The sequence below is a fragment of the Muntiacus reevesi genome, chromosome 10, assembly GCF_963930625.1.
Source record: "Muntiacus reevesi chromosome 10, mMunRee1.1, whole genome shotgun sequence".
In the NCBI taxonomy this organism is placed as follows: Eukaryota; Metazoa; Chordata; class Mammalia; order Artiodactyla; family Cervidae; genus Muntiacus; species Muntiacus reevesi.
This window is the reverse complement of record NC_089258.1, coordinates 43,617,027-43,634,878: the sequence shown is the minus strand read 5'-3', so window position 1 is coordinate 43,634,878 and position 17,852 is coordinate 43,617,027. Positions and strand designations below refer to the sequence as shown.

General features: G+C 44.0%; 1 protein-coding gene across 1 annotated transcript in view; it reads left to right on the top strand.

Moving 5' to 3' along the window:
- LOC136176345 (ankyrin repeat domain-containing protein 26-like) overlaps positions 1-17,852 on the top strand; it is a 92,764-nt gene that overhangs the window by 13,550 nt on the left and 61,362 nt on the right. The window contains exons 3-8 of the mRNA XM_065946513.1: positions 7,744-7,926; positions 10,475-10,589; positions 10,752-10,925; positions 15,496-15,602; positions 17,346-17,460; positions 17,623-17,796. Coding sequence (XP_065802585.1) covers positions 7,744-7,926; positions 10,475-10,589; positions 10,752-10,925; positions 15,496-15,602; positions 17,346-17,460; positions 17,623-17,796 — 868 coding nt within the window. The remainder of the gene's footprint in view (positions 1-7,743; positions 7,927-10,474; positions 10,590-10,751; positions 10,926-15,495; positions 15,603-17,345; positions 17,461-17,622; positions 17,797-17,852) is intronic.

The following is a 17,852-nucleotide window of genomic DNA, read 5'->3' as shown; positions in this document are numbered from 1 at the left end:
AAGTAAATCTTGAGGCTCCTACATGCCAGGGGTGGGGGTAGGGTGGACTGTCCCAATTGCCACCTTTCCCCCACACCCCCTCTCTGGGGGGCCCTTCCGCTCTGCCTCTGACCCCCAGCCCCTTTCCCCTCCTCTCAGTTGTGACTTGGGCTTGTGTCCCCATCAGACCAGAAGGTCCTGGAGAAATGGCCGTGCGCTCAGCTCACCCAGCCCCGCTTCCACCGCCCTTTCTTGCGTCTCCTCGGCACCGCCTTCCGGAGCCAGGTCCTCCCAGCGAGTCCTCTGCTGCCTTGACAGGCGCCCCTTCCAGGCTGTCTGCTCCCAGCCTCCCGCCCACCCAGGGGCCCGTCTCACTCTTCAGCACGGCTGTCGGTGCGGAGCAGAGCTCCCATCGCCTGCTCCGCGCCCCGCCTTTTGGGTCCTGACAGCTGGGGAGCTCGTCTCCCCTGCCATTCCCTCAGCACAGCAGTCATCCTCAGATATGTCGAAGCTGCCGGTCTTCCTCAGAGTAGACAGCGGCTTATCCGGTGGCCTCGAGATTCTGTAGGACCTGACCTGCTCCCCTCGGCCCCTTGTCCAGCCGGCATGGCGGCTCTGCCTTCCTCACGGGCCTCCTGGCCGTTCCTGTCACCCCTGCATGTGCCGGCCTCTGCCCGGGAGGTTTACCCAGGCAGCCTCCCCCACGTCCCCCATGCTCCTCTCAGGGCTGTCTGTTCACCTCAGGCTCAGCCGTGTGTCCCCTACCTAGGTTCTCTGTGAACACGCCACCTGACAGTGCGTGCTCTGCTGGCTTCTCCCATTAGAACACGTGCCTGTGGCAGCAGGGCCGTGGCCGGGCAGCACTTGGCCCGCAGAGCTGCTCAGTAGCTACTTGAGTGAGTGAACTCAGCGCGGACTGTCAAAGCCCAAAGCCGGGACTCCTGCGTCTTTGCATCTTGACTCGTGTATCCGGTGTCCCCATCGCTGGAGCCCCTGTCGGTGTCGTGTGGGCGGCACCCAAGGAGCCTCAGCGCGTCCTGCTGACATGGTGGGCCTGCAGAGCCCGCTGACATAAGCCAAACAGTTTGGGTGCTCCTGACAGTTTCCTTGTTGTCTTTGGGTCTTCTTGTCTTCATTTCGTGGTAACTCAGTTTGTACAAAGGTGGCTTAAATTTTCTCTACCACATAGTTCATCAGTTTCCTCTCTCATGCCAGTTTAACAAAACCTGTCATTGCATCCAACATATCTCTGATTTGTAAGTTTCCCCAAGCTAGTCTGAACGTGTGTGGAGGAATAGGAAGGGAGAGCTGGTGGTGTATCTTGACTGCGTTAGATGTGCCGTACACTGTGGCTTTCTCCCCTCTCCCGTTTGAAAAGAGCACACGATCTGATCTGCTGCTCAAGGAGCTCTATGTGGAAAATGCACACCTGACAAAAGCGCTTCAAGTCACTGAGGAGAAGCAACGAGGCACCAAGAAAAAGTCCTGATTCTTGGAAGAAAAAATTAGAGCTCTCAGCAAACTCCTCAGCAAGATTGCTACAGCATCCCTCGCAGTGTAGACTGCTTTTCTTCCTGACGTTCATTTTGAAAGAACGTCTATTAAAGTAAACCACTGTGACACCGTAATTTATTGTGGCTCGTTGGCTGTACACCCCTGGATAGACGAGGATTGTCATTCTGTTTACCCTTGTCACAAGCATTTAATGAAAAATCAGATGTTGCTTATACCAGATGATGTATGACAGCTACAGGATTCAAGTGACAAGCAATAAGATCTCCAGAAATTAATACTGGTCAAAGAGAAGGGGAATATTTTTACATTTCACTGAAAATACATTGACTTCTAGAATATGAAATCTAGCAGGAACTTGGGGAAAAAATTACAAAATCTAAAGCCAATTACTTAATATTTCTTATTACCTAAACAACAATCTGTGTGCCAGATGCTAGGGAAACAGGTTGTAAGAGACAACTTTTTTTTTTTTAGTGGTCCTTGGGTAACTTCCAGAGTTAAATTCCTAATTTTGCTACTGAAAAACAAACCAGATTATGCGGTTCTCAGCAAGGTAAATGGTAAAATAAAGCAATTTTAATCTTGCACTTCTGACCTTGGCTATAGAGATTAAAATGCAAAGTCAGGGCTCTGTAGTTTTACCTTTGCACTGTTAGTGCTATGGGTTTAGTCACTGGCATTCTCGATGGTGGATCGATGTAGACACTCCAGAAATGGTACACTTTCTGTGACTTTCAACTGGCGATAAGGGATAGAGGAAGGAAGCCTTTTTGTCAGGGCCTGTTCCACCACAGGGAGGTCTAGACAGTGCTGGTGTTTTAGGGCTGTGGACTCAGGGAGGATGGTATCATATCCATTGTGAATGCAATCTTTTCCTCACTGAAATGTCATCACACTGTAAAATGTATTATATGTTTAAAAAAAAAACAGGAAAAAAGTATAGTTTTATATTCAAGATATACATAAATTATGGTCATTTGGTTGATCAGAATTAACTACTGTAATATGAAGTCACTGTATCTGCAATAAAATCCTTTTCTATTAAAATCGATTAACTTCTAAACATTTTTTAAACTGCAATATTTCAAAGATATAGAAAAATAGTTTATAGGAAACATTCATATGCATTACATAAACATGCGGATGTGTTAAGAACATTGTTACAGCATCCTGGACAGAAGCCCAGTCCCTGTTCTGCTGCAGCCAACCTCTCTCCTCTTCCTGGTGGCAGCGGCTCTCCTGAGGCTGCTGCATGCCCCCTCCCCTCCATCTGTCTGCACATTTACTGTACGTGCTTGAGTGAGAAAAACCTTAAATCCTGGAAGAGACAGAAAGCTCAGATCTGGGGTAGGAGGACTCAGCAACATAATGTGGACTCTTCTCTCCATGCACCTATGGTTGCTTAACCTATGATAAAGAGGCAAGGATGGAAGTGGGGAAAACCCTCTTCAATAAGTGGAGCTGGGAAATCTGGACAGATCCATAAAAGAATGAAATTAGAACGTTCTCTGATACCATACAGCAAAGTATACTCAAAATGCATCAAAGACCTACATGGAAACTTTTAGAGGAAAACATAGGCCAAACACTCTTTGAGGGAATTCTCTGGCAGTCCAAGGGTTAAGACTCGGCACTTTCACTGCTGTGGGCCTGAGTTCGATCCCTGGTCAGGGAACTAAGATCCCACAAGTCGCATGGCACAGCCAAAAAAAAGCACTCTGACATAAATTGCAGAAACATCCTTTTTGATCCATGTCTTAGAGTACCGAAAATAAAAAGAAAAATGAACACACGGGACTTAATTATACTTAATAGCTTTTGCACACCAAACAATAAACCAAACAAAAACCTAACAAGGACAAAATATTTGCAAAGGAAGCAACTGACAAGGGATTAATCTTCAAAACCTTCAAAATATGCAAATACCTCTTGTAGCTCTATGTCAAAAAAATAAAAAACCAAAAGCCCAGTTTAAAAATGGGCAAAACAAGTAAATTAAAATAAAAAATGGAAATGGGCAGGTGACCGTAATAGACAGTTCTCCAAAGAAGACATACAGATTGCCAGTAGGCACATAAAATGATGTTCAGCATCACTAATTATCAGAGAAATGCACGACAGACCTGCAATGAGATATCACATCACACTGGTCAGAATGGCCATCATCCAAAAGTCCACAAATAATAAAGGCTGGAGAGGGTATAGAGGAAAGGAAACCCTCCTGCATTATTGGTAAAACTGTAAATTGGTACAGCCACTATGGAGAACAGTATGGAAGTTCCTTAAAAAGCTGAAAATGTAATAGAACTACTGTATGATCCAGAAGTCCCACTCTGGGGCATATATTTGGAGAAAACTATAATTCAAAAAGATACACATATTCCAGTGTTCATTCCAAACTCCCTTCTCATCCAAGGTTGCCACATACCATTGATCAGAGTGCCCCGTGCTATACAGTAGGAAAGACGGTTGAGTTTTCCACCTTGGATCCATCACTTACTGTCAGAGTGGCTTTGGTGAGGTTACTTAACCTTCCCTGAGGGGAGCAGCTACTCACCTTCTGCTGGAAGAACCAGGGAGGTGGGTTCCCCGCTGTCCCCTCCCCAGCAGCACATTCCTTGGCCCTGGCCCACTGGTACTTTGTCTAGTCCAGGCAGAAATGTTTAGGCCTGAGTCCTGCTCCTCTTCAGTCGAGAACCTTCATCATTAGCCTTCCTCTGCTCACCATCCTTATTCCTTCCAATGAAAGTTATGACCAACCTAGACAGCATATTAAAAAGCAGAGACATTACTTTGCCAACAAGGGCCCATCTGGTCAAGGCTATGGTTTTTCCAGTGGTCATGATGGATGTGAGAGTTGGACTGTGAAGAAAGCTGAGTGCCGAAAAATTGATGCTTTGGAACGGTGGTGTTGGAGAAGACTCTTGAGAGTCCCTTGGACTGCAAGGAGATCCAACCAGTCCATCCTAAAGGAGATCAGTCCTGGGTGTTCATTGGAAGGACTGATGCTGAAGCTGAAACTCCAGTACTTTGGCCACCTCACGCGAAGAGTTGATGCATTGGGAAAGATCCTGATGCTGGGAGGAATTGGTGGCAGGAGGAGAAGGGGACGACAGAGGATGAGATGGCTGGATGGCATCATCGACTTGAAGGGCATGAGTTTGAGTAAACTCTGCGAGTTGGTGATGGACAGGGTGGCCTGGCGTACTGTGAATCATGGGGTCACAAAGAGTCGGACACAACTGAGTGACTGAACTGAACTGAACTCACCATCCTGGGGTCTGGGACCTGGTGCCCAGCTGTCCCAGGCCCACTGCCTCCTGGCCTCCTGCCCACTCTCCAGAGCAGCTGGACCCATCCTTCCTCCCCAGCCTTGCCTTGATTATACCTAATGTCCACCCTTACTAGACTAGCGTTCCACCTAGTGATGGCATGTCCCTGATTCTGCAGAAACAGTGATAATGCACAAATTATAAGAGTAGTGACCGCTGCCACATGTATACTTACCAAAATACCCCTTCACTCTATGTGATAACCTCCAACACCCACTGCTTCATAAAGTGACGCTGGGATGAGACAGCCTCAATTGAGGCTGAGGGTTTAAACTTGATATTTGAGCTGGGATTTGCACACGCACGGCCTACCTGCCACCAAAATCTGACTCTTTCTGCTGCAGCCCTTGGTTTTTCTTTATCACTGTGGGGGATAGTTTATATTAGTGCCAGATCGGTGCTGGAACAGCCTTGCTAGGCATGATCTATCCCTCTTCCTCCCCAGGCAAGCAGTCTAATTTGCAGGCTGAAATCACAGTAGACAGGAGATAGATACATGGATCCATAGAAAAGTGGAGCAAATAAACTGGTTGAAATATCTGAGGTTCATTTAGGGGCAGAGCCAGAGTAGAATTCAAAACGATCTTTGCCTTATCTGCATATGACTGTGATCTCTCTTTTCAAAGCTGAGGTCCCAGGACATGCCGTTGGGTTCTACCCTCCTACAGATGTAGTTTATTTAAGCATCTGAATGCCAGCATCCCAGCTGCCTTTAGATAGATTTCTTGATAGCTTCAGAAAGTAACCAGGGAGCAGATGTGGACACAGTGGCCCAAGGACCGCTTGGAGCTGCCGGCTGCACTTGCCTCGATCACGGAGACATGATTCTCCCATCCCTCAGCCTCATTCACTGGCTGAAAACAGCCCTCAACCCCACCCAGGGCCCATCCATGTCCATGATAAAGAATCCTCTCTCCACCCCACACACACCCAGGTTCACACCTGGGCCAATTTCACTGCCTTTCAGGTTGGCCGTTGCCTGTCCTGCGGGATCAGAAATGATAGGTTTACACTACACTGTGAGTTTGGATCAGAATGTGCTCTTGAGCCAGTGTGTGTTCCCTGCTTCTTCCCAGCCTCAGCCACTACCTGGGAAGAGAAAAAAGCTCCTTGCTCTTTCCTGGGAGCCAGGCTGAGGCAGGCTGAACATGTTCTGCAGCTGTTCTCCACACCCGGGATACGTTTAATCAGAGCACAGTGTCAGCCACACAGACTCAGGGCAGGAGTCTCCTCCCTGCCGGGAAGTGACCACAGCCCGTGACTGCATGCACGCCAACCCACCCCCTCCCATCTGTGGGGACAGATGAGGGTCTTGAGCTCTCTTTCTCTCCAGTGAGAATCCAGCTCGTGGCCTCACCATGTGATGTTTATGCCCTGGTAACAGCACTGGCAGCTTTCTCTGAGCCTTACCATCTGGCACCCATGACCTGAAGTGCTGAGAGCTCTCCCCTTCACCTGGAGGTGAGCCGTTTGATTTCGGCTCCTCTCCACTCCGGTGGCAGAGAGGAGAGCAGTTCCACAGGGTGGGGGAGCAGAATCTAGGCTGTGGCGAGGAGGAGAGCGTGGGGCTGGGCAGCTCCTTCAGAGTCTTCGTTTGTGGGTTGAGCACCGTTCAGGCTGCAGGTGAAGGGGGCAGCACGGTTGAGGGAGAGGATTCGGTTTGGTTTTTTAATTTAATTTTAACTGAAGGATAATTGCTTTACAGTACTGCGCTGGTTTCTGCCAGACATCAGCGTGAATCAGTCTCAGGACAGCGGGGTTTTGTTTTTAAAGATGGCAGCCATCCTGGTCAAAGCTTCTTGCTCCCTGCTTTTCCTCCTGTCAGACGCTGTTTCCCCAAGTAGGCTAGCTTCCCTGCTAACTCAGTTGGTAAAGAATCCACCTGCAATGCAGAAGACCCCAGTTCGATTGGTCAGGACGATCTCCTGGAGAAGGGATCGGCTACCCACTCCAGTGTTCTTGGGATTGCTTGGTCCTCAGCTAGTAAAGAATCTGCCTGCAATGCGAGAGACCTGGGTTCTATCTCTGGGTTGGAAAGGTCCCCAGGAGAAGGGAAAAGCTACCCACTCCAATATTCTGGCCTAGAGATTTCCATGGAGTGTATAGTCCATGCCTTAGCAAAGAGTCAGGCACGACTGAGCGACTATCACTTTCACTTTCCATGCTTTTTATAAATGGCCTTTATTGTATTGAGGGTATTTCTATTTTATTGTATTTTTTAAAAATCATGAATGGGTTGTGAATTTTATCAAGTGTTTTTTCAGCATAGTCTTACTTTTACTTCTTACTTGAATGTTGATAGATTTGCTCTGTGAATCCATTTGGTCCTAAGCTTTTAGCTTTGGGGAGGTTTTTTTTTAAATTAATATTTGAATCTCCTTATTTCTTATTGGAGTGTTGAGTTTTTCTACTTTTTCTTGTTTTAGTCTTGACAGATTGTATGTTTTTCAGAATTTATCTAGGTTTTCCAGTTTGCAATTGTTCATCAATAATAATGGTCCCTTATGATTATGCTTCTCTACTGCTAAGGTATCTGTTGTAATGTCACTTTTCTTTCTGTTTCTTTCAGTTTCCTCTCTTTCCTTCTTACCTTAGGGACGGGTTTATTGATATTGTTTGTTTCTTTCAAAAAATGCATTTCCAGTTCTTGCACATGCACACTGGGCATTCTGGCACACGGGCAATGTGTTTAGAGGTGTCGCTTAGCGACGATCATTCTGGGATGCAAGGTTCCAAACCGTTGAGCTTCCCAGCTGGGAGGTTGTGGCGGGACGGCTCTGGCTTACCTCTAGTGCTCGTGTTGGGTTTGGGGGACTGCGAAGAGCTGAGGGGGCGTTGAGGTGTGTTTGGAGTCTGTAGGCTCTGCTATGAAGAAGATTTTTGGCTTCAGGAGTAAGAAGGGCCTGTCACCCTCCAGCTCCTCCATCAGCCTGGGGAGAGACAGAGGTCATCATAAAACCAGCTTCCAGCCCTGGTACCACATCCGAGACAAGGACCTCGGAGAGATCCACAAGGCTGCCAGCGCAGGCAACGCAGCCAAAGTGCAGCAGGTCCTGTTGCTCGGAGAGAACGGCTTGAACGAGAAGGACAAGATGAACAGGTAAGTGGGGAGGAGGGGCCTGGCAGGGGTCCCTCCTGTGAGTTTCCCCTCCAAAGCCCACAGACACCTTTGTTGGATCCAGCGCCCCACAGACTTGATAGGCTGCAAAAGCCTTAGTTACTTTCTGACCTGCTAATAATTCCCCTTATAGAGCACTTTACTGGTTGGTTTAAAGTTACTTAACTGAATGTCAGTAATCACAGAACTGAAATAAAACATGAATGGAATCTTTTTTTCCCCATCTTCCTCTTCCTCCTCTCCATTTGTTGTTATGCATGCGTTAACATGATCTACTCTTGAGTAAGAGCTCTCAAGTTCTATAGCCCTCAAGAAATCTTCTGGAACTCCCTAGCTCTCACATTGTTTTTCTCATGTGATTTATGAAAACTCTTCTTCCCATTGATCATCCATTATGGATATTGGCAGTGGATAGACTTTTGATGTTGCCGGCATCTTATTTTTAATGTACACAATTTTATACCATAATGGTACATATTATAGAAAACTGCATAGTGAGAAAATAATCTCCATGGCAGGTCAACTTCTGGATTAAAAATTCTTCAGATACAATGCAATATCTGTTTTATATCAGTGTACGCTTCTGTGTATATGTTCCTTGCTGAAGGACCTTAGAAGACAGCTTTGAAGTAGGAAGCTGGCTGTATCCTTGAAGAGGAGGACATTTTCTTAGGGTATATGGTCTTTCCATGTTTAAACTAAATAAACAGATCGTGATTTTAAAGATTTTGGGTTACACATGCTGTCTTTAATTGTTGTAATGAAATTAAAAGTTTTGTGTAGTAGGCAAAGATTTGCCCTTTTAGATATCAAAATTTGCTGGATGACATTTTCTATCAGAAAAGATAAATTATGTGTAGATGGTGTAGAAATAACCTGGTAACTATTTAGATAAAAGTAACTAGATTTTTTTATCTCACCAAAAAGTTTCAAATGGAGTATGGATCAAAAATTTTAAACACACAGAGTGAGAAAAGTACCAGAGGAAAACTGAAATTCCTATTTATACATTTTTTGCATACTGACAAAGACCTTCTTTTTTTTGTAGTTCTACTGGTTATTAACCTTAATATTTTTTTAATTAGATGGTAATTGCTTTCCAATGTTGTGTTGGTTTCTGCTGTACAACATCATAAATCGGTTGGGAATATACATATATCCCACCTCAAGGACCTTTCTAAGAGTGATTTCAAAGGCAAGAGTTGTGGAGTTTCCTGGGTTTCGGCACCAAAAAACAAAAAGAAGAAAAACAGAAATCTGCAAGTTGATTTAGCAACCACCCAAATTTAACAATCTCTGTAGAGCAAGCTGTCTGTAGGGAAGTCGGATGAGCAGACAGGGCTTGTCTTTCTGGCACTCATAGGAATGTGGCACAGATAAAAACAATTTGTCACTTTCAATATAACTTAGAATTTTTTGTGAGGATTGGTATCCCGTGACAACTTTCAGCCTTTCCAGAAGTCAAGGGAATCTTGGGCATTTCCTGGCCATCCAGTGGTTAAGACTCACTGCTCTGGGCCCAGGGTTCGATCTCTGGTGAGGGAACTAAAATCCTGCAAGCTGCAAGAATATATTGTTCAACATGGGAAATATAGTTAATATTTTATAGTCACTTTAAATGCGGTGTAACCGTTCACAGTTGGGGATCACTGTGTTGTGCACCTGTATTATAATATATAATATGCATCATCTCTAAAGAAACTTAGACGAAAACCCCTCATGGTGATTAGACAACTGGAAAGACGAGAAATGAACAAACAAAAATGCTACAATTTACAGTTGTAATGTCTGTGAATTATAAATTATATTCCAATGTCAGAGACGTTAAAATGTGAGAAAATGAGCATATTAGAATCATCGAAGTACAATGTTGTCTCTAATCCTCAAAACATATCTGCAGAGGAGGTGTAGTGTCCTTTGACTTCATTCAGATGTTGTCCTTGTAAGATAATAGTAATAGTAGTAAGTATGATAATATAATCTAACAATTGCTAGCTGTTATCTGTGCCGGGAACAGTTCTAAACCCTGTGCATGGGTCTCGTTTAAGCATCGCAGTGCTGTCCTGTGAGATAACCACTCCTCTCTCTCCATTTTGTTGGTGAGGAAATTGAGGTACAGAGAGGGTGAGCGACAGCTAATAAGTGACAAAGTCAAATTTAAACTCTAGTTGAGCTGAATCTCAAGGTCTTGTGCATTCTATTCAAGTAGACTGTTTTTTCATTACTGTGTAAGAGGAGCTAAACCCACTCCAGTGTTCTTGCCTGGAGAATCCCAGGGACGGCAGAGCCTGGTGGGCTGCCGTCTATGGGGGTCGCACAGAATTGGACACGACTGAAGCGACTTAGCAGCAGTAGTGGCAACAAGAGGAGCTAAACGAATAATATCCTGCTCTTTCTCCAGAAGAAAACGAAATATTTGTTTTAGAGGGATACGAGTACTATGCTGTTGAGTGTTTTCAATCACACAAAGAGTTGTTTGTTTTGAAGCAGTTACACTACATTTTCCTAAGAACTTGTCTTGCTTTCGTAGGACTGCCCTCCACTTGGCCTGTGCCAATGGCCATTCGGCGGTGGTAGCTCTCCTCCTGAAGAGAAAATGCCTGCTTAACCTCTGTGACAGTGAAAACAAGACCGCGCTGATGAAGGTATGGGGCAGCGAACCATGTCCACATGAGATGGGTGTAATTTAACTACTGAGACTAAAAATGAATTGATCTCGTTGAAATAGAGGGAACTGGTGAACTTGTGGGCTATTTACTTTGAATTCCTAGAACTCACACTCTTGTTTCTTGGCACAATGCTGACAGGCCGTAGAATGCCAAGAGGAGGGGTGCGCGACTCTCCTGCTGGAGCACGGCGCCGACCCCAACGTCAGGGACGCCAGTGGGAACACGGCGCTCCACCACGCGGTCCTTTGCCAGAACTCATCCCTCGCAGCAAGGCTGCTTTCCTACAACGCCAATATAGAAGCCAGGAACGAGGTATCGCTCAACTAACTCTATTGACAAAATATTTGCAAAGCATTTTTCTACACTTGTAGTGTTTTATTGATAACAGTATGTAAATAGGTAGACTGAGTAGTGTCCAGCAGGCCCTGTTACCATGGAAACAACTCCAAAGCCAAGTCAGGGGTTGGGTGGAACATGTCAGAGCCCGCAGAAGCGGCAACGCTGTCTCTCTCAGCCGCCTTCTACCCCAGAAGGAAGATTTTCCCACTGGAAAGTGCTCAGGAATGGGTGGTAGGCTCAAGTCCTAGAAAGAATTAAGGCCTGGGGAGAGTGAGGTGATGTGGTGGGCGGCTGCTTCCAGGGGCTCAGGGAATGGGCGCAGCTGCTGGGGAGGGATGGGCGTAGGAGGAAGGAGAACCAGTGCCCAGCAGGGGGAGCTGGGGGCGCAAGTGGGCCGGGGAGGCAGCAGGCCTGGAGCCCTGAACCCTCCAGGACCCCTGCTCTGAGATCCGGTCAAGTGGGTCAGGTCATGTTTGACCCCAGCCAGGGCGTTCACTTGTGCTGGTGACCACTTGGTTCGCCAGGTGCACCTCGGGTCTCCCACTCTCAGCCTGGGGGCACTGCTCGGCGGGGCTGCAGCTGAATGTGGGGAGCTGGTGATGGTGAAGCTGCCCCTCCCGCTCTTTCTCCTGCGGCTGCAGCCCCGCCAGGAGCTGCAGAGAGAGCTCCCCCACTCTCCCAGCTGGGCTCAGTTTTCCTTGTTTGGAAGCTCCAGCCTTCCCTGAGTGAAAATATTTTGAAAGCACTTGATTGTCTAAGTTGTCACTTTAAATCAGGATATTGCTCAAGAAGCATTAGAAAGCAAAGCGTTCTTTTTTGTGTTTATGGCAGATATTTGTGATAACACAGCAATTGTTAAAGGTAAAACTTTTTCCAAGTATTTTTTCCTTTCTGAAAAGTAAATTTTTTTTTCTAATTAATCTAAAATAACACAGTAATGCAAAATTTGCCTTGGAGAAGTAGACTTTGGCTTAAAACTCAAACAAGCATTTGACAACATAATAAAAATGTTGCTGTTGTTAACACATTCCAGTTTTATGAAAAAATTATTTATATAAAAATGATTTCTCTCTCATTGCCCAAGGCTTCAGAGGCTAAGAGGAAAGGAAAAGGAGCGAGCAGCTGAAAAACGCAGATCAGGCTGGAATTTTGGCAACTGGGGAAATGCCAAGAAGAGGGTTTTTGTTTTTTTTAATATGTATTTGGCTGTGCTAGGTCTTAGTTTCAGCATGCAGGGTCTAGCTCCCTGACCGGGGATCGAACCCAGACCCCCTGCACTGTGAGTGCCGAGACCCAGCCACTGGACCACCACAGAAGTCCTGAGGTTTTGGTTTTGTTGTTTTCCCCCTTCAGTTTATATATTTTGATAAGGTGCTTTTCAGTTTCAGGTATAATAGTTGTTATTTTGAGAAAGAGATTGAATGAGTTGGAGACTTGCCTAGGTATCAATTTTAGGAAGACTCTGCAGAAATCAGATCAGCAGTGAAAAGGTGGTGAATAAGTTGGAAAGAAGAGAGGAGAACAAATATTGAACAGAAATATTATCCTATTCTGGCAGAAACAGCCAGTTAGATAAGAGTCTAGACTCTGCTCTCAATCTAGAAGGTCTTGATGGAAAGGAAGGGGTTTATAAACAATGAGATCAGGTTGCCTTTTGTGTTTATTAGTCCCTGTTCTACCATTATTTACCCAGGAAAATTTAATTCTGTTTTGATGACTCTTGCCTCTTACACTTTTCTTTTTTCTTCAAATCCTCAAGTAAGAAACGGGGTTGGCCATGTGGGTTAGAGATGAGACTGGAATGTTTGCTGGACTAATTCTCAGCTAGATCGTGCTGGTGAAAACCACAATCCGTTGAGAAAGTTTATAAAAAAATTTACAAACCTAGGCTGTTCCCTGAAGATTTTGATGGAATAAATCGAGGAAGGCCTGGATGTGTGTATTTAGACATATTTCCTTGAGATTCTGATACGATCCTTGGTGAAGAACTATGGAGTGATTAAGTATAATTTCTAGTGCTCCTATCTCAGAAATAAGTAATCTGTAGAAGAGTTGGAGTTTGATCAATGCTAGCTACTTCCATCAGCTCCCTCCTTTGCAACAATATTAGCCTGACTTTTTCCTCTGCCTCTGTGGTTGAGAAGTTAAAAGGAATATTTTTGGCAATATCTATTGGCTTGAATGATATAACTCCTTTTTCTTTCAACCACTAATTATTCAGTGACACTCCAAGAGTCTTTAGAGATTTGCTCTTGGCCAAGTCACTTCATCTGTAGAGTCTGACCCTTTAAGAATTTTACACCTTCTGTTACCAACCAGGTCATTAGGTCAACAAATGTTTGTTACCAACAGGGTTTTACTGACTGTGGTAACAGTAATTCATGAGCCTTCTTTTGGTGTCAGCAGGACAGACTCTTGCAGTGTGTCTGTTAGATTTGCTGAGCCCTGGCATAAGTGAGATGACAGCTTTAAACATCAAAACCCATGAAGTTAGTACAGATGGGGATTGTTTTAATCATTTAGTTTCAGCGGTCTTAGGAACTCATTATCCATTTGGTTAATAATCTGGGAGAATTCTAGAAAGAGACTGTAGTTTTAACAAGCAGTGGAAACATTCTTCAAGTGGGAATTTTGAGTCTTGTTTTTTAAATTTATTTTAGTAAAATTATGAGTCAATAGCAATTTTTATTACATATTGAGACCCACTTTTCTTGTGAAACACATGATACTAAAGAAAGGAAAGCTTTCACATACAAATATTTGCTTTATACCCACCTGTTTGGATACAGTAAAATGTAAAATCACAAATGGGCTACAGACTAAATGCGGTCCTTGGATATGTTTAACTTACCTACCTCCACAAACTGAGTCAACATTTAAAATTTCGCAAACTCATGCAGATGTCTGCATTTCAGGCTTCTCAGAGAACCAAATCTGGTGCCCCTTGAGCCCATTCTACTGTTTGGTCTGCATGTGGAGGCCTCCCCTTCTGTATGGGGCGTGTGTTTGCGGGTTTGCCAGCCTCACCTGGCTTTTTCACTTAGGTCACCAGCTTTCCCTCCATAAGCATTTGAGTTTACAATTCTTGATTTATAGTTTATTTTGATAACTATTTCAAGGTTTTTTTTTTTCCCATTTATTTTTATTAGTTGGAGGCTAATTAGTTTACAATATTGTAGTGGTTTTTGTCATACATTGACTTGAATTAGCCATGGATTTACATGTATTCCCCATCCCGATCTATTTCAAGGTTTTAAAGACAGTCTAATTAATCTATAATTGATTCCATATTTTAAAAGTTTCTCTTAAGGATGGGATTGAATTTTTCAAGTTAGAATTTTTAAGTTGGTTGTGGCGGTTTCACACTGAATGAGTCTCCCAGACACACAGGATTATGAGAGAGAGCGTGGGGAGAGTTCATGGAAGAGCAACTCCCCAAGAAAATGCTGAGTGCATATTTATTGGTAACTTACCTTGTAATCTTTCACTAAAAGCCGTAAAGCAAGATAGAGACCAGAACTCTGGGATTCAGGAAGCTTCCTCCTGGAGGTCTGGAGGTCATCACATGAGAGCCGTCAAGAAAGGTCTTTGAAGATAAGCGTTGTTCTTCTGCATGAAACAGCATCTAGCTAATGCTGACCTGTCAGTTTAACTTAGGGGCGGGGGAAGGAACAAGCAAAGGAGAATGAGTAAGATTAAATTTCAGGAGACTTTGCTGAGAATGTGAAAAAGCATGGTGCCCACAGTTGGTTTTTTGGAAGAAAACAAAACAACCTTTCTCTTTGCATGTTCATGTAGAGGATAACATTCCCATTGGAATGTCTGTAAACCTCATGAGGTTACTCTTGGTTATCCTTGGATAGGTTATCCATGCTACAGATAATATTATGTATTCCTGCCTCAGCATTGCTCCTAAAATATGCAGTTGATTTAGTAGCTAATTGATTCTCTCTAGAGGAGTGTTGTGGAGAAGGAAATGGAACCCACTCCAGTGTTCTTGCCTGGAGAATTCCAGGGATGGGGGAGCCTGGTGGGCTGCCGTCTATGGGGTCGCACAGCATCAGACACAACTGAAGCGACTTAGTAGCAGCAGCAGCAGCAGAGGAATGTTGAGACTAGTAATAGAGCAAGTAAATACTACAATATTCCTGATAAATACTCTGATAGAAGCAAAGACCCTGGGATCCAGTAAATGTTGAAAGTGAGTTTTAGAGAATGACTCTGTGGTTCATCTTTGGTAGAAGTAGTGGAGAAGCATTTTATTCTTTACCTTTTCATAAGACGTATTTGGCTGCACTGGGTCTAGTTGTGGCAGGTGGGATCTTTAGTTTCGGCACATGCAATCAGCACTCCCCCAGGGAAGGCCAGGAGGAGGAGCATCTTAAAGAGATAGAAGGTGCACTGGGGGATGAGGAAGAGGGGCTCCCTTTTATTTGCTTTCTGAATTATATATTTAAGTTCAGAGAATCTATTGCATGATTTTCAGTTCAGTTTAGAAATAGGTTAACTAGGTACATTAGAAATGATTTTTCCTGTTTTACAGGATGACCTCACACCTCTGCTATTGGCCATAAGTGAAAGGAAGCAGCAAATGGTGGAATTTTTACTAAAAAAAGAAGTAAATATACATGCGGTTGATAAGATGAAAAGGTACAGTTGTTTTTCTTTTTAAAAACCTTAATGCTGTTCTTGGGTGCTAACATCAAGATCAAGATTAAATTAATAAGACTTCATCAAGACTTCATCAGTCAGGTAGAAAATCAGTTATTCTGACCGGGAGTCGTGAAAAACTATTTAGCAGGGATATATAGCAGGATTCATATTCCTTTATAATATTGAGTGATGCCATATGCAACCTGTTCTTTTTTCTGGTTGATCTTGTAGTAGCTGAGGGATTTCATACTAGTTTCATTAGCTTTATACAATATGGATTCTGCTTTTTAGTTAACCTTATGACATTATCAAATTTCTTAATTCTTTTATAATGATTGTTTAACCTCTACTTCGTATATATTTTTCCTTAAAAGATGCATGCTAAACATAAAGGACTTGATTTTGTCTTTTGGGTGACTCTTTGTTTTCAATTACTTTCTTTGAAAAATACTGATGTTATTAGATTGCAGAAGAGTCCTTCACAGTTTAGTGACTAAACAACAACAAAAAGTGATTGGTTATCACTGTCACCAGATACTGTGGGCTCATCAGTTTTTATCCCTTTTTATTTCTAGTACATTTTGATGTTTTCGTTTTAAATGAAGGTAGAAGGAAGAATGATAGATTTAATTGGATTAACAATTGCTTCAACAAAGATAAGTCAGAGGTGGATGATACAGACGAAAATGATGGGCTTTAGATTCAGGCTGGGTTCAGCTCCTAGCTTTCCTCCCTATTAGGGTTATGACCTTGGGCACATTACTTATCATCAGCAAATAAGTTTCCTGATACAAAACGGCAAATAGTAATGCATCCTTCAAAGGTGTCTGTGTGTATACATAGTATTTCATTTAATGAAGAGCACATGCTTGTCCACATCATTAAGTGCCACGGTGACTATTTTTATTTCATTATTGTTAATATTTTTGTTTTAAGCCAGCAAATAGCCTTTGCTTAACCCAACCTCTAGCTGACTTTGAAGCATAATATATCAGACTAAGGAGGAAATGGGGGATTGGTTCCTTAAATACTCACCTGCCTCAGATAAGTGACCTCAACACAGTTTCTCGTCCATCAAGGACTTTGATATTATTTTTGAAAAGCATTTATTTATTTGACTGCGTGGGGTCTTAGTCGTGGGAACTCTCAGTTGCAGCATGTGGGATGAAGTTCCCTGTCCAGGGATGGAACCTGGGCCCCCTGCCTTGGGAGCCTGGAGTCACAGCCCCTGGTCTACCAGGGGAGTAATATCCTTTGACTTCATTCAAATGTTGTCCTTGTAAGATAGTAGTAATAGTAGTGGGTATGATAATATAATCTAACAATTACTGGCTGTTATCTCTGCGAGGAACGGTTCTAAACCCTGTGAATGGATCTCATTTAAGCATCGCAGTGGTGTCCTGTGAGATAACGACTACTCTCCATTTTGTTGATGTGGAAATTGAGGCACAAAGAGGCTGAGTGACAGCTAATAAGTGACAGAGTGAAAGTCAAATTCAAACCCAAGCTGAGCTGAATCTCAAGGTCTTGCGCGGTCTATTCAAGTAGATTGCTCTTTCATACTGTGTAAGAGGAGGTAAAGCTAATATATGCTGCTCTTTCTCCAGAAGAAAACAAAATATTTGTTTTAGAGCGATAGGAGTACCATGCCATTGTGTGTTTTCAATCACATGAACGAACGATTGTTTGTTTTGAAACAGTACCACTGTAGTTTCCTAAAAGCTGCTCCTGCTTTCGTAGGACTGCCCTCCACTTGGCCTGTGCCAATGGCCCTCCAGCGGTGGTGGCTCTCCTCCTGGAGAGAAAATGCCTGCCTAACCTCTGTGACAGTGAAAACAGGACCGCGCTGATGAAGGTATGGGGCAGCGAACCGTGTCCACATGAGATGGGTGTGATTTAACTACTGAGACTAACAGTGAATTTATCTCACTGAAATAGAGGGAGCTGGTGAAACTTGTGGACTGTTTCCTTTGAATTCCTGGTCCTCACACTCTGTTTCTTGGCACAACACTGACAGGCCGTAGAATGCCAAGAGGAGGCGTGCGCGACTCTCCTGCTGGAGCACGGCGCCGACCCCAACGTCAGGGACGCCAGTGGGAACACGGCGCTCCACCACGCGGTCCTTTGCCGGAACTCATCCCTCGCAGCAAGGCTGCTTTCCTATGACGCCAATATAGAAGCCAGGAACGAGGTATCGTCAGCTAACCTATTGACCAAATGTTTGTGAAGCATTTTTTTAATCTACAA